The 14,523-nt window shown below is 40.4% G+C and overlaps 1 protein-coding gene across 5 annotated transcripts in view; it reads left to right on the forward strand.

Annotated features, from left to right (window-relative positions):
• Nucleotides 1–6,927: 6,927 nt before the first annotated feature.
• Nucleotides 6,928–14,523, forward strand: part of Slc25a14 (solute carrier family 25 member 14) — a 41,079-nt gene continuing 33,483 nt past the window's right edge. Inside the window, exons 1-3 of one of the 5 annotated variants that reach the window (XM_028887351.2) lie at nucleotides 6,928–7,170; nucleotides 7,301–7,547; nucleotides 12,857–12,950. In XM_028887351.2, the coding sequence (XP_028743184.1) occupies nucleotides 7,473–7,547; nucleotides 12,857–12,950 (169 nt within the window). In that variant the 5' untranslated portion in view covers nucleotides 6,928–7,170; nucleotides 7,301–7,472. The other 4 variants (XM_028887352.2, XM_037198875.1, XM_028887353.2 and 1 more) reach the window with 4 other exon arrangements.

Raw genomic sequence — 14,523 nt, forward strand, 5'->3', positions numbered from 1 at the left:
AAACCAGTGTGGCTGGAACCCATCCAGCTATATCACTCTTGGGCATATACCCAAAGTATGCCTCATCCTACCACAGAGACACTTGCTCAAACATGTTCATTGCTGCTCTATTCATAATACTCAGAATTGGGAGTCAATATGGATGTCCCTCAACAGAAGAATGGATAAAGAAAATGTGTTACATTAGTAAGACTTTTAAAAGAAATGAAATAATGAAATTCTCAGGTAAATGGGGTCAAATAGAAAAAAATCGAGTGAGGTACTCATTCTCAGAGGGATAAATATGGTATGTATTCACTTATGTGCAGCTATAAGTTGTTAAATCAATGATAACCAAGCTCTGTAGAACCACAGAGGTTAGGTATGGACTTAGAGTAAGGGTTTACAGGGAACAGATAGATCTTCCTAGGAAAGGGAAATAGAATAGATGGTTATAGATGGATGGAGGGTCTGGAATGGGAGGATCAAGTTGGGAGGGGGAGAGGAGGGAGGATGAGAGAAAGAATATGGGAAGAGAAAGCTAAAATGAAGGGTCATTTGAGGGGTAATATGGAAACCTAATACAGTAGAAGCTTCCTAAAATATATACATATATGAAGGCAATTTAAATGAAATCACCAAATAATAGACGAGACAGAGTCACAATTGGGTATCTCTTGTCATCAAATGAAGTTTCCAGTACTGGGATTGGGTTACATCTAATTGAGTTGTTGGCCAAAGGGGTCCCATGGGAATCCCCAACAACCCAGGTTGTTCTCTAAAAACTGATGGCAAGGTCCTATTGTAGACAACACAGGCACAAATCACTGAACACGGAGGAGAAGATAAGCTGGTGCCTGCATAGAACCTTCACCCTATGTGCTAGTGTTTCATCCACAAGGGTACTCTGCAAGCTCTCAAAAGAAAAACACCAACACCAACCCAGCCACAAGCCCTTTGTCTACACGAGTGTCCTGCCTGTAAGATATGCTAGGGCAATGGCGGTACAGAGCTTGTGGAAGCAACAAACCAGTACCTGATTTGACTTAAGGCCCATGGGATGGAATCCATACCTGACACTGCTCGAAGCAGAGGTGGACAAACACAGAGCCCCACAGCCAGACATTATTCAGAGAGTCAGAGACCTTAGAACACCTAGCCCTAAATGGGATGTCTCCGTCAAATCCCTTCCCTTGGGGCTCAGGGAACCCTGTGAAAGACAAAGCAGAAAGAGTGTAAGGGTCAGAGAGGATGGAGGACACCAAGAAAACAAGGCCCTCTGAATCAACATGAGCAAGGCTCATATGAACTCACAGAGACTGAGGCAGCATATCAGGGCCTGTACGGGTTTGTACCAGGTCCTATGTTATAGATCATGGCTTCCAGTTCAGTGTTTTTATGGATTCCTGAGTGTGCAAAAGAGTGGGTCTCTGTTTCTTATGCCTTCTCTAGAGCTCTTTCCTTCTGTTTATTTTGTCCAATTCCTATATGTTAGTTTTTGTTTTATCTCCTTATACTATACTATACTATACTATACTATACTATACTATACTATACTATACTATTATATCCACTTAGAAGTCTGTTTGTTTTCCAATGAGAGACAGAAAGGGGGCAGATCTAGGTGGTGGGGGAGGGTGGGAGGAACTGGGAGGAGTAGAGGGAGGGAAACATAATCAGGATATATTATGTGAGAAAATAATAAAAGGAGAAGGGAGAGAGAGAGAGAGAGAGAGAGAGAGAGAGAGAGAGAGAGAGAGAGAGAGAGAGAGAGAAAGAGAGAGAGAGAGAGAGAGAGAGAGAGAGAGAGAGAGAGAGAGAGAGAGAGAGATTGGAGATGTGGGAGCTGAATACAATATAATGTCCTGAACTCTTGTACAATATTAAAAGGACCAGCCTTAATAATATACTTTCCAGGGACTCAGAAGAGAAAACTACGAACGGTGACAATTATTTTCGGGAAATGAATCTAAGTACACTAAGCTCTTTGTCCGTCTACTTTGTTCCTCTGGGATAAAATCCCATCTACACAGCTTCAGTTCTGTTCTCGTGCCTAGCTCCTCTCTTGCCTGATTTCTCTCTACCTTTATCTACTGTTCCGTCTAAGTTCTATCTTAATTCCCTTGTGTCTTAATCCTGCCTCATCTAGGTCCTTCTCATCTCGTTCTTACCCAGCTAGTACTTCCTGTCTGGCTCTTTCTCTTCTTCCATCCTGACCTCTAGTTCTCTAGTCAAAAATCCTTTCCAGCCAAAATCCTCTATATCCTCTCTTGGTTCTCTTTATTCCTCTAGGCTCTATCTTTTTTTCTCTGAAAATAAAACTGCCTTTTTATCCCTTTGATCCTTATCTGTCCAAGCTATCTGCCGATTTTTCTGCAGGGTAGGGGAAAGTGTGCTTGGTTGCTAGGCAACCTGTTACAGCTAGATGCCTCTGGCAATAGTTAAAGGGAGATCTGGAACTAAAGGTAAGATTTGGGAAAGGAGAAAATTAAGCTTAATTGCCACATCCGCCAGGCCTTCTCAAACAGGTAGTTTGGACGCTAGGGTCTGTTCTGAGAGAGTACAGAGGTATCTCTGATAAGATACTTTCCTGGGTCTGGGGATGGACCTGGCCGGATGCTGCCAATGATGATAATTACAGGGAGGCTTGAACTGGGTTCCGGCCGTGCATAGCTGTCAGCCCACAAGGTTATCTAAATATTCCTAGAAGTGGTTAGGTAAGGAGTTAGAGGTCTATAAAGTTAGTAAGGCTGTAAGAAAAGGAGGGTCTGAGCTAAATTGTGCGAAGCTATTACTTAAGGTCCACCTGACCTAGGCAGTATCTCCATGTGGAATTTACTTTAGTTCAAGAGACTTATTTATGTGGTGGTTTGGACTGTTATTCCTGTTAGTCCTTGAATGTGGCTAAGGGAGATATCTAATTCCAGCGCTAAAAGGAGAAGAAACGGATGGGCAATTAGGAAAGCTATGAAGGCACACATGATTTTCTTTTTTTTTTTTTCTTTTTTTTTTTTTTTTTTTTTTGGTTTTTCGAGACAGGGTTTCTCTGTGTAGCTTTTCGCCTTTCCTGGAACTCACTTGGTAGCCCAGGCTGGCCTCGAACTCACAGAGATCCGTCTGTCTCTGCCTCCCGAGTGCTGGGATTAAAGGCGTGCGCCACCACCGCCCGGCCACATGATTTTCATAACAGAAGACAGCTGATATATAACAAGCCAATTAACACCAAAAGCTCCTTGGAATTTGGCTTCCTCTGAAGGAATTCTTTAATCCCTTCAGGTAGTGGCTTTGCCATAACCAGCTGAGTTCTTATACTATATTCCCATAGCACTGAACTGGATACTAGAATGGTTCAAAGAAATTCATGTAAATGCTGGAGAGCTCAGGATGTCTATGGTTTAGTTAATAGTGTTATACCACATAAATACCTTGCTATTTGACTAACATGCCAAGTTACATAAATGTTAGCAATTAGCTTGGAGAAGCTAATAAGAGAACACTGTAGCATCTTTATAACTTCTATGTAAATTCAAATTATTCTAGATTTTTTTTTGTTTTTTTTTTTTGAGATAGGATTTCTCTGTGTAACAACCTTGGCTGTCCTTGAACTCGCTTTGTAGACCAGGCTGGCCTCGAACTCACAGAGATCCACCTGCCTCTGCCTCCTGAGTGCTGGGATTAAAGGCATGGGCCACCACACCCTCCTCCAAATTTTTCTAAAATAAAACATTTTGCCACAATAAAAGAAAAAAGATAAAAAATGTTTAATTTTTATGAAAAGTTCTATTTTTTTCTACAAAACAATAATTACAACCATATATGATAAGGAGCCAAAATTAGCCCCTACCTCATAGTATTCTTTAAATATGATATAGTTCTGGGCTCATAAAGAATACTCAATAAAAGATTGATAAATGTTTTTGTAATAATTTAGAACCACTTAAGGGTAGTATATGCCTCTTGGGTGTGAACTGGATGTGTGCAAGATGAGGTGTAAACAGACTTCTTAAGTTTTCATATTCAAACGAATCACATAGGCATCATGAAAAATGCTGATTCTGATTTAAATAGGACTTGGCTGGAGTCTGACTATCAGAATTTCTTATAAGCTCCAAGTGTTCCTGATATTGTCACTTGGTCTCAGCTGAGTAGCAGGGAGCTAGATGCTTTGTTGAGGGCTTTCTGGAGAAGGTACATGATAATGCATAAGACAGAGCAAGGAGTCAGATCTCTGCTGTCTTGCATGGTGGCCAAATACCACATGTGGTTACTGAGCAGTTGAAAAGTGCCCAGGCTGAATCTGAGGTGTAATGCAAGTATAAAATACATAGTGATCTAGCAGAAAATAGACTAAATTCTCTCATTAATATTTTCTATTGACTGCAATCTGAAATGGAAATGTTTTGAATATATTGGGTTAGGGTGGAGCTCAGTAGAAGAACACTTGCCTAGCATGCATGCATGAGGTCCTAGGTTTGAGCCTCTAAGCATAGGAAAAAAGTGAAAAAGGAAGATTTAGAAACACCCGAGAATCTAAGGAGATTGGCTGGAATCTCAAAGTTGACACAATCTTAAAGAATTTCTTTCTTTTTTTTGTGGTAGTCTGGAAAGAACTCAAAGCTGATAGGAAGGGTAAATGGAGAGGGAGGGAGAGAATGGCTCTTAGAAGCAGCAAGAGATGTTTTAGCAGGGTCTAAACCAGTGTCTATAAAAAAAACTTCTAAGTTACATTAGAATTAGATTCCATGATTCTGTCCTCTTGAATAACTTATATAATTAGGTAGATCAGAACTTAAACATAACCCAAGACAGAATATGTGTGGTGAAAAACTGATCTTTATGGGAGAGACTAGCTAATAGAAGGCAATTTATAAGGGAAATGCCCAACTTTGATAAGGATTAGATCTTTGTGTATTAAAGATCTTTGTGTATATATTTAACATTAAGGAATGCTAAAACTGAAAGAATGTAACCAAACTGCAAATGTGTTAGTGTGGTGTGTGTTGATAATGTTTCTACAATTGCTATTTTTTTTTGCTCACGTGTAGAATTTTAAATATGAATCATTTGAAAACAAAGGACCTTTTAAAAATTTATCTAGTAGATAACTAAATTAACTGTTGGTAGTAGGGACTGAGTGGGAAAATATAGTCTTGTACAAAAGCTAAGATAGTGATTTGCTCGAGGGACAGGCCATAAATCTACAAGTTTCAGTGAGCTGGATGTGAAACACAAACCCAGGCCATAGCTCCACATGTACTTCGTGTCATTAAGCGAGTCCAAACCTTCCAAGTTATAGTCTACCCATTTGTCTGAAAGGGTGTTGCTCTGCTGGTGTCTAAAATGAAAGAGAATTCACATTTTAAAATAAAAAAAATATTTACTTTATGGGTATTTTGTCTGCATGTATTTCTGCACAGCACTTGAGTGCCTGTGGTCAGTGGAGGTCATTGAATCCCTTGGGACCGGAGTTATAGACGTTTATTGAGCTTTGGGAACCGAGTATTGGGAATTGAACCCCGTCCTCTAGAAAAGCAGCTAGTGCTTGTAACTGCTGAGCCATCTCTTCAGTCTCATAAAATTTACATTTTGGAATGCACGCAAGTGTTTCTTATCTCTAGAGTAATGATGTTTCTGACATTAACAAAGACAGTTTTTAGAGTTGCGAGCTTGGGCGCTGAAGTCAGTCTCAAGTTGAAATCTGAATTCTGCCAGTTATGATGTAACTCTGCTACACTTTCATGACCTAATTTTTCCTAGTCCTTAGGAGGAGAAAATAACTGTATCAACCTTGTAAAGCAGATGCAAGAAAAAAACAAACAACCCCCCCCCACAAAACTCTTAGCATCACAGTTGGCACATGGTTAAGTACTCCATAATGTCATCTATTATCATGTGTACTGCCTGAAGAAAATGTTTAAGTGAAAAAAAAAGTAGTTGTGAATGAGATGAGGAAGATTCTTTTGGAATAAATGAATTTAAAACATTAATTTATTCAACAAATAATTTCAGGACCATGTGCCTTGAACTCACTTATACTTATGTAAATAATAAACACTTATTAACACTTGTTGATTGTAGAAACTGTGATACATTGAAAAAAATTAGCTAATGGATTCACCCAGAAGTTTGTTGTTTTCTTTTCCAGTGGCCCTAGGAACTGGGGTCTGAAGCTGTTGTTTAAGCTTTTCTGGACAATTATGAGGTGCAGATTAACTCCCATTATTCTCTTCAGATTAGTTCGCTTTAACTTTTCATGGTCCTCTTTCTGTTCCCAACTTGCCCCGAAATTTCTATCTCTCAGCTTCGAGAACAGGGCATGTAGCTTTAGCTACTGCTATCTGACATTCAGTAGATGAGGCTTATTTGCTTCCCTCATCCTGATTTTCCTTTCTGAGCCCGGGTTCAGTGTCTAAATTCCGCTCACCTCCTAGCTCTCATTTTTTTTTTTAATTTTAAATTCTCCCACTCTTAAAAAATATATTTATTTATTCTTCTCTCATATATTACATCCTCAACAGCAGTTTTTCCCTCCCTTCCCTGCTCCCAGTCCCCCTCCCCCACCTCCCCTCTTCCCCAAGACTCATTGTTCCTGCTTCCCTTCAGAGAAGAGCAGGCCTCCCAGGGATATCTACCAAACATGGCATAACAAGTCACAGTAAGACTAGGCACAAACCCTCATGTCAAGGCTGGGCGAGCCAACCCAGTAGGAGGAAAAAGGTCCCAAAAGCAGGCAAAAGAAATTCTCTCCACTTCATCTGAAATCTTTGGATCGACCTCCCTCTACGCGATGCCCCTCCCGCCGTCTCGCATTTTTTTAAGGCTATGCGGACCATCTGGTAGGCTCCAGGTGGGTGGGTGACAAGGCATCGCCTCTGCCACCTCTAGTGAGCACATTCGCTGCAGAAGCGGCCGCATTCTCACGCCTTAGCGCCCTCTCTGGAAAGGCAGGTGGCTGGCTCCTGACCTTTCGCACAGCCTTCAGGACTCTGGCCTTTTGACCCTAATGGTTTCCTTTCATTCGCGCCTTCCTTTTCAGGCTAGGAGGGGGCGGAGTTAGGATGGCTTGCGCCACTGTTGCCGAGGCGACGCCTTGGTTACTTCCGTTCCTTTCAATGCTTCCGGGTTGGCGCTGCGGTGGTGTTTCCTACTGTGGGAGCCTCCGCTTCCCAGTCGTCTGTTGAGCTTGAGCAGGTGAGGGGGAGCTCCTGGACTTCCAGGTTGGGGAGCGGGGTTGGGTTGAAGCAGGCCGCGCAGGGCCAGGCTGGCCTGGTTCCCGGCCTGGGAGGGGCTTAACGGTCCTTTGATCTCTCTCTCCCCTCAGCTGAGTCCCTTCCCTGTCTTTCACTCTTCTGGCATCGGTGGCTTTACTTCTTCGATTGAACCCTGCTTCCTCGATCCCCCCGGGAGGCCGCCTCCTTCAGGCGCCTCCCTTCTCTCTGCGAACTCGCTCTGACAGCTGAGGAACTGGCAAGATCCTGCTACCCAGAGGGTGAATGGGTATCTTTCCCGGAATAATCCTAATTTTTCTAAGGGTGAAGTTTGCAACGGCGGCTGTGATTGTAAGCGGAGTAAGCAAACATCTCCATTGTATCAGTGTGAGGGATGCTGTTGAGAGATGCTCCCCATCACTTTCTATCCCTCTGTCACTCCTGAGGTTGAGGCATTGAAGGCATCTATTAAAATGCAGTTCAGTTACTTGATTGGGATCACAGCTATTATTAACATGAATTTTGTTTTTCAGACAAGGTAACAGCAGGGACATTTATAGTTTTCTACCAGTGCTTCCTTGCCCAACCCCTAGAGATGCTTAGAGTAGCCATTAGCTCTTTCCTCCTTTTCATTTATATCGTGAAGTGTCTTTTGTCTCCATTTCAACAGATTAACCCCATTGCTAATGAGCATTCTTTTTTTTTTGCCTACTTTATACCCTCCTAAGCTATTTCCCTACCTCTTCTGTTTGCAACCCACTGCGCTTGTAGTCCCTAGTAGCTAATTAAAACAGGGTATTACTTTAATTCACTTCCCTATAAATAGAACTAGTCTTCCTCCAACATCTTGTTTTCAAGCCTTTCAGTAGAACCTACTCCTTTCACTTGTTCAGCCTAAAAGCATAGTGTGTATTCTGCTTGGGTCCTTCATTTCTGTCTCAGTACAAACTATATTGATGGCTACCTCCATATGATTGTGTATGTTTGCACATCTGTCTTTATGCATCCTATTCACCCATCCCAGATATCTTCCTTACCTGCTCCTACCCAGATTCCATCTGCTCACTATTGACACCCAATTTAAATTCTCTCACTTCCAATAGCCTTTCCAAAGTATTCAAACGCATGCCTATTGTTTTCTTGCTCTTATAGATTGGTATACAGTTTAACACTTATTTTTTTTCTAACAAAATAATTAATTTCTTCTACCAGATGATTGTCCAGGGAAGATAGGTAGACTGACAAATATTGTCCATGTTAGAATATATTTCTGTGAATTTTTTTGAGACAGGGTCTCACTATGTAGAACAGGCTGACCTCAGATGAACAGAGATCTATCTGCTTCTGCCTCTCAGGTGCTGGATTCAAAAACATCCATCACCACACCAGGATGTGATTTTTACAAGCTTGACCAATTATATTCATAGCACATTGCAGGTTGAGTATTTAGTATGCCTTTAACACACAGCTTTAGGCTCCCTATTGCTATCTTCCGAACATGAGAATGTTCTGAACGTGTCTAATATCTAATCTTTCTTAAAGGAGAAACCAAGAAGGTCACCCAGAATTTCCTGACCAGACTTTGAAGTAAGTGTAGGGGTTATATAATATGGATTCTAGGATATTTTTATTGTTATTTGTTAGGTTATCAAGATTTCCAAAATCAGAGTCTAGGAATAGATGCACAAATTCTGAAGACAAATTTCATTGGCTTCTTTATATAATAAAAATATTTAGGGCACTGTATTTATATTGTTACTTAGATATGTTTTCTGTCCTTTCACCCAAAACTTAGGTTAGCCTCCATAAGTCAAAGTAACTTTATGAGGAGTTGGGATACTTTACAAAACAATTCTCTGCAACAAAAGCAAGAGACAAGGGTTTGTAGGTAGAGAATCTGGGGATCAGGAGGGTGTTGTATAAGGTGTATAGTATCGGCCAGGTCCAGCAAATTACTTTTGTGGCTTCTTCTGTAATTGTTTATATACAGGTTGCATACATAAGACACTCAACTATTTGATATGTTTGTCCTCATTTTATACTAGTTTCTATGAGGTTTATAAAAAGTTTTTTTTTTTTAAAAAGATTGCTTTATTTATTATGTATACAGTGTTCTGCCTGCATGTATGCCTGCAGGCCAGAAGAGGGCACCAGATCTTATTGTAGATGGTTGTGAGCAAACATGTGGTTGCTGGGAATTGAACTTAGGATCTCTTGTAGAGCAGCCAGTGCTCTTAACCTCTGAGCCATGTCTCTAGACCCTATAAAAAGTTTTTTGAAATATGGTGTCATCTTTTAGGGAATCTTACCTATTTAAGAGGAGAAGAGATGGGATAACTAGAGAATAAACCTCACCCTCATCATCATTTTATGTCTGAATTTAAGATGTTGAGTAAACAGATTTCTCAAAGAAATCGCATAGCTGTAGAGTAATAGGTGGGGCATAACTTGCATCCATGTGTCCAGCTTTATGTAAAAGACTTCAGTATTCACTGAAACTTTAATGCTTCAGTTGTATGATATGCCTCTCTGAAAAGAAACAGAGGGCTTCAGGCATAGTAACTGAAGTAAAACATATAGAATGAAAAAAATGATCAGGACTATTTAGCCAGAGAAAGAGAACAATGTAGGAACAGGAAAGCTGACTTTAAATATTTGAAGGGCTCCTTTGTGGGGACATAAATTTGTTCAGTGTGCCTCCAAGTTGTTGTAAGGAAGGGCTGTATAAAGTTTAATAAAAGGAGATACACAATTTCTTTCATAACTTTGATTTTTAACATTGGAGTGAAAGATTTTCCTATCAGATGTGACCCGGGAGGTGGTAAAGGGACAGTGTTGGTCAGTCTTCTACAGGCTTGTGTAATTTTATGGATTAATGGAATTTAGATGAAAACATGGTGGAGGGGATACAGATAAAGATCGCTATGCTTATTTTGCCAAATAAAGACACTAAATATTATCAACTACCGAATACCATTATCATTTTATATAAGAAAGATGATTTATCAGTGCTTCAGGGATAAACAATAGGATTTAGTAGTCATTTAGATGATGACATATGTGTAGCTGAAAAAAAAAAAACTTCTTTAGGAACCCCTGGGCTACCTGACCTAAGATCCAGAGACTGATCTTTCTGTTTCCTAGTATGACTCTGTTCCGAACACTTAGTGATTTGTTATTGTTCCTGAACATTGAGCATTTTCCTCATTTAAAGATTAGGTAGAAGGCTAGAGAGATGGTTCAGTTGTTAAGAGCAGTAGCTGCTCTGCCAGAGGACTCAGGTTCAAGTCCCAACACTCACGTGGCAGCTCACAACCACCTGTGACCAGTTCCAGGGGATCAAACACCCTCTTTTGGCCTTTATGGTCATTAGGCATTCATGTGGTACAGAGACATACATGTAAGCAAACACTCATCCACACCAAAAAATGATAAAACACTCAATATTTTCTAAAACATTGAGTAGTATGTCCTAAAGATGTGGAAGAATTTTTTTCTGTACTGAGAAAGGATGCATGAAGTTGTAAAGGGAGAGTCTGGGGGAGAAGCCCAGCAGACATTTGAAATATCAAAGGCTATTTAGGGAAATCTCTAAATTTGACACCAGAGAGTGATTTTTCTCCTCTTTTGTGTGTGCTTTTTTGGAGACAGGGTCTTACATAGCTCAGGCTATCTCAAACTCCCTATGTAGGAAAGGGTGACTTGGAATTACTGGTCTTCCTGACTCCTCTTTCCAAGTGCTGGAATTACAGGCATGTGCCACTACGTCTGACTTAAAAATTCATTTTTTCTTGTCAGTTTAGGAGGAATGCCCTAGTTCTCTTTTTCCTATCAATTTGTTCTTTAGAGTTTTAATGAACTTTCCCCCTATAGGGCTATTTCTCACATGTGCAATATATACTATGTTTGAAAGGAAGCTTCCACAATTGTTTCTGTAGCATGTAACTAAGATATCTATGTACGTGCTTGCTAGCCTCTCTGGAAAATTGCTCTTTGCTTTGTTTCAGAGAATTACTTTTGTAAAAAATAAATCAACCCTGTTGCTTCGAAGAACAGAAAGTGGCTCAATGGTGCTTAGCCAACCTTGGCCAGGGGAAGATGGACAGCACTGCTATCTATTAAAATGTAATTCAGCAGGGCAGTAATAACTAGCTAACGTATTGAGCCAAGTTTCAGGGATTTTTCTAGGTGGTTAATATGTATTACTTATACACAACACAACAAGCCTATGGCATGAGTTTGTATTATTATCGCTTTCAGAAAATGGAGGCAGAGCCACAACTAGTAAGTGAGAGAGAGAGTCAAAATGTGAATCTGGGGCCATTATTCAATGTTAGATGATCTGATTTCAGAGTTCCTTTTTGACTGTTAACCCTTTTGAAATCAGGAAGTATATAAACTTTGAAGCTCTGAAAAAGAAAGAAAGATTTCAAGGAAATCTGGACCAGGATTTAGCAGTGACGCCTACAGCAGTAGTTTTAAAGCATCAGTATTCTTTGAGACCTTGCAGATTTTCAGGGCAAGATTTAAACCGCCAATCAGAAACTCTGGGGGAGAGGCTCAGCAGTTCATGTTTTAATAACCTTTTAGATGATTCTGGAACATGCTACAATTTGACAAATGTTTGCCTAGATGCTAGAGCTGTGGAAACACAAATCCAAGAGTGAAGGAGCTGAGAGCAGCAGAAAGCATAAAACTGAAGGTGTTTGTTTTTGTTTTTCGAGACAGGCTTTCTCTGTGTAGCCCTGGCTGTCCTGGAACTTTGTCCAACAGGCTGGCCTCAGACTCACAGAGATCCACCTGCCTTTGCCTCTGCCCCCCAAGTGTTGGGCTTAAAGGCGTGGGCCACCACTGCCCTGGCAAAACTGAAGATTTTGAAGATGCCAGATCTAAGACGGATCTGATGGGGAAGAAGTAAAATGGCTGGGGACAGAAGTACATTCCTAAAGAATGAGAACATAAAAAGTATAGGACTTGCAGATGTTTTTCAAGTTCAGGGGAGGGAAAGGAGATCACTGGATGGCTGATGTTCAACGTCCGAAGTGTGATAGATCCACATTGCTGTCATTTCTCCAGGGCCAGAAGTGAGGTGAATTGCTCCTTAGCTCAGTGTGGGCCTCGCTAAGTTAGCCGCTTTGGTGTGTAGCTAACTCAGTTCCTGGAACTGAGATGCTAAATTTTAGTGGAGAGCCGAGAGAGCTGAGAACATTAGGGGGTGGTGTTGGGAGCTTGTCCTTTGTGCCTGAATCAAGCTAACTGAATACCATGAACTGCTTTTATAAGATGCCTCAGCCTATGTAACGTGAATTCCAGGTTCCTTGACTCGTGATTGTCTAGATGAATGTTACAGATGGGTGTGCTGGATGGGCTGAAGCTTCTTTGGGTGGGGAATAATGGAAAATTAAATTAGAAAGAATGAAGGGCACATGTTGATTTTTTGAGTGACTGTACACCTACCCTACAGAATGACATTAAAGAATGAACTCATCATCATCATCATCCAGCACATGAAACAGGACTTTCCATTTTGTCTCATTCCACTGGTGGTTTTTATTTTTTCCTCTACATTTGTTTGATTTGCCAGTTTTGTTGATTCAAATTATATAATCAAGTGTTAACCAATACTCTCTTCATTCTTGTGCCCTTTTCTGATTCGTGTTTATTTTTAGCATCAGAAAAGTTCCACTTTAAGCCATGAGATGTCTGGTCTGAACTGGAAACCTTTTGTGTATGGCGGCCTTGCCTCTATTGTTGCCGAGTTCGGTAAGAATCTGAAAAAGAATGACAAGTATGAGTTTTATTCCACAGATTGTTATATATTGTACCAATTATTTTTGGAGAAAACCAGAGAACAAATAAAAAGAGTTTTGTCATCTTTGTTTTAAAAATTATTGTGCCAGGCGGTGATAGTGCACAGCTTTTATCCCAGCACTCGGAGGCAGAGGCAGGTGGATCTCTTGAGTTCAAGGCCAGCCTGGTCTGCAAAGTGATTTCCAGAACAACCAGGGATACTACACAGAGAAATCCTGTCTTGAAAAACCAAAAAAATTTTGTTGTTTTATAGCTATCAAGGAATATTCCTGAGAAGGTGCTAGTAATGATAAAGCAAATGGGATTAAGAAGTCAAATTTTGAACATTTTTGATAGCTTAGTGATTTGTTAATTTTTCCAAGCCAAATATACATAATCATAGAGGACTATATATGATAGTGGTTTCTGTGTATTCCTTGTACTAATGGTTATAATTTTCTTCTTATCAAGGCCTCTTTTTTGAAAATCTCACTTCCATTTTAGAAGCAAACAAGATCAAACAGGAGTCATCTCTATTTTGGTTTAAATTTAGTAATATTTTTAGATTGTGACTTTTCATTTTCCAGATTTTTCTTTTCCCTAAATGATTCCTAAGTATCTACAATCCAGCAGTGTTTGTTGACTTTCTTGCTATATACTCTGGTCTTATGCTATCCAGGTCACACAAGTTCAGAGCTACATATATAAAGAGCTTGCTAGTTTTAGATCTTGAAATCTTTCTTAAAGCCCAGTTTGTTCATGCAACAACTACTTTTATGTGCTGAGATAAGAAAAGAGAGTTTTATTGAAGAATCCTGCTAGAGATGACAAGAAGGCTCAGCAGGTAAAAATGCATGCTGCCAAGTTTGAGGGACCTGAATTTGATCCCTGGGACCCATGTGGTTGTAGGACAGAACCAACGCCTGTAGATTGTCCTCTGATGTCCATGCATGAGCCATGGCAAATGTACCCCCACACACACATATGCATGCACACAAATAAATAAAGCATAATTGAAAAAAATAATGGCTTAAGTACTCTGCGGGTATTACTCCTGAACTATCCAAGGCACCATGGTGAGTAGAACCAAGTAAGACTTGGCCAGTTTCTCTCGTAATATTAGGAAGTTGTAAACACACACATGCCGACACCCCCACCCCTACACTATTGGAACTGCATCTAAGAACATCTAAAGCAGCGATCCCATGCTTTCCTGTGCTTGTGATAATGTGGGGAGATTTTATGAGGGAGAGATAGGGAGACTTGCGGTGGGAGAGAATGGGAGGAAAAGACTAATAAATGTCATTGGCATTGGTATGTTACAGACAAAGTGAAGGAAACATCTAAACTTCTTTGCATTTCTGACAGAAAGTATCAGGTATACTGTGTGGCAAGTTGTGCTTCCTGGAGAGGCTAGTGCATTTCACTTCACTTAGAGCCTTTGCCCTCTGGCAGTGGTGGTGGAGTAGATATCTGAGTGTTATGAAAAGGGCCCTGTCTTAGATTTCCAATATTGTCGTTGCCTTATATTTAGCCAAAACATACT

Source organism: Peromyscus leucopus, chromosome X, assembly GCF_004664715.2.
Source record: "Peromyscus leucopus breed LL Stock chromosome X, UCI_PerLeu_2.1, whole genome shotgun sequence".
Taxonomy (NCBI): Eukaryota; Metazoa; Chordata; class Mammalia; order Rodentia; family Cricetidae; genus Peromyscus; species Peromyscus leucopus.